The 2,252-nt window shown below is 57.4% G+C and overlaps 1 protein-coding gene across 1 annotated transcript; it reads right to left on the bottom strand.

The window, feature by feature from the left end:
* Positions 1 to 278: 278 nt before the first annotated feature.
* On the bottom strand, positions 279 to 1,424 carry LOC123099965 (uncharacterized). Its single transcript, XM_044521973.1, has 3 exons — positions 1,178 to 1,424; positions 1,060 to 1,104; positions 279 to 932 (listed from the first exon to the last, which is right to left on the bottom strand). The coding sequence occupies exons 1-3, from the start codon at positions 1,283 to 1,285 to the stop codon at positions 438 to 440; spliced, it is 648 nt and encodes a 215-aa protein (XP_044377908.1). The 5' UTR covers positions 1,286 to 1,424; the 3' UTR covers positions 279 to 437.
* Between the last annotated feature and the right edge of the window lie 828 nt (positions 1,425 to 2,252).

Raw genomic sequence — 2,252 nt, forward strand, 5'->3', positions numbered from 1 at the left:
GGAGTAGCAGTTTAGCACAGCCAGATTATTATCACAGCGAGCTAGATCAGACCGTTACGTCATTATCCCACCGCGCAAACTTTACACGCCAATAAAAGAGAGACGCAGTTTCTCTCTGCCTCGCTGAACTGAACCGAGCCACCAAGTAGATTCAGAACGACAAGGACTCGCTCAAAACAACAACGCTGAGCAACCACTATCAGAAATTTCAAAATGCAGACGCATCTCATTATCAAAACAGCAAGAAACAAAACGCATAGCATATCAACGCGGTTAACTTGAACAGGCAACATGGTTCTCATCATTAACACAACCAGTAAAATTAAGATTAATTTACAACTAGTACTGCAGATCACCACCGAACCAAAAGCAGCGAAGAACAAAGCACACCAGATCAACCGTCAGTTCCACGCTGCTTCAATCAACCACGCTACAAATCACACAGCAGAGGCAATGCCGCCGCTGCTGCCCTGGGCGGCGCCGGCGGCGTCGGGAATGTCCTGGACCTCGATGGACGGGAGCCTGAGCAGCTCCCTCATGCGCCTCTCCTTCCTCTTGGTCGCCGCCTTCCCCTGGCCCCTCAGGGCCCGCTTCCTGGTCCCCTCCACGCCGGGCGCCGCGGGAGGCAGGCTGGAGGAGGCGCTGAGTGTGCTCGGAGGGGAGACGCGCTGGACGACGGCCGCGGAGCCCGGGCGGATGGTGGCGAGCGGCACGGAGGAGGAGGAGGTCGCCCCGGCGTGGACGGAGAGGACGGAGCCGATGGGGCACTCGCGCCAGCCGAGGTCCTGGATGTCGCGCTTCACGGCCTCCGTGGAGAGCTGGGCCGCGGAGGGGCCCGCGGCGCCCGGCGGGGGCGCCACGGCGTTGATGCTGACTGTGGCGCGGCGCGGGCGTAGTAGGTCGAGCGAGTTGAGCGCGTCGACGATCACCGGCTGCGATCGACGAATGTAGGGGAGAGAATCAGAGAATCGTTAGCTCGCTCTCAGGGTGGGGGGCATGACAGGCAGGGGAGGGAATTGTCCAGCAGAGGGGAGAAGGTTTGGGGCTGTGGAGGGGTACCTTGTTGGAGTTGTAGAACTTCTTGAAGCCGTGCATGAAGAGGATCTGCGACGCCAGCAGGAGGAGTTAGGAGGGCGGCGGACATGGGCGCGGAGAGACAGATGGAGGAGGGGCCGACCTGATTGAGTTGGTCGACGGTAAGGTCTCGACCGCTGCGGGTGGTGAAGAAGAGGACGTAGTCCTCCAGCGTCAACCGCGGCCGACCGGCCGCCGGTAGCTTCGTCATCGCCGCGCGCGCGCGCTCTCTCTCTCTCTCTCACGGACGGAATGGGTGCTGTGAGCCCCTCCGCGTCCAAGGTGGGGTGCGCAAATGCAAATGGGGATGGAAGAGGAGAGGGGCCGCACCGTCGCGTGGAGTAAGCTGTCCCCGCACGTCAGTGCCTCATATGCCGCCCCCTCGAGACCACCGCGAGAACAAGTCCCAAGCCCAAAGCCGATGGATCACGCTACACTTCTTCGGTTAACGGTGCCAGCTGTGAATAAACACAACACGTGCCGGTGATCCTCTTTGCAAAATATCAGCATCGTGCGTTACATCAGGCTGAAAATATTAGCACATTTTCAACTAATCTAATACAGAAATATTCAGTAAACATGACAAATACGGTATACATCTCGTATCGATACCTAAGCATGTGAGCACGTAAAGTACATAGAACCGAAGCATTTATGAACAACATATATATGGCCACATATGAACGAGCAAATAAGGGATGAACGAGTCATACCCTCCGGTTGGCCAGGCCAATGCGGTGGTGGCAGCGGCAGCCTTGGCATCAGCCGAGGCCTTCTTATTGGTGGCTTCCTCGTCAGTCATGAGTCGATGCGGGGGAAATAGTGAAAGCAGAGGCGATCGGTGACGGGAACGGATCGGGAGCAGTGGCGTCGAGACGCTCCCCAAAAATCTTATTGCCGTTCTCCCGGACGGGAACTCGAACGACAGGGTTCTGGAGGCAGCTCGGCTCATACCCGCAACCCGCGGCGCGCGCGTCGTGACGAGGCGAGGCGGGCGGTGGAGGAGGAGCGCGCGTGTACCACTCCTCTTACCAAGCTCCCAATGGTAAGTGGTAGAGCAGCTCTTATAAAGGGGTCTCAACTCTCCTCAACTAGCAAGATGGTATTAAACTTTCTACCACCTGCAATATACATACATAGGCCTCAAGATTAACCAGGAATCATTGTTCATATGGGCC

This window comes from Triticum aestivum, chromosome 4D (assembly GCF_018294505.1).
Source record: "Triticum aestivum cultivar Chinese Spring chromosome 4D, IWGSC CS RefSeq v2.1, whole genome shotgun sequence".
NCBI lineage: Eukaryota > Viridiplantae > Streptophyta > Magnoliopsida > Poales > Poaceae > Triticum > Triticum aestivum.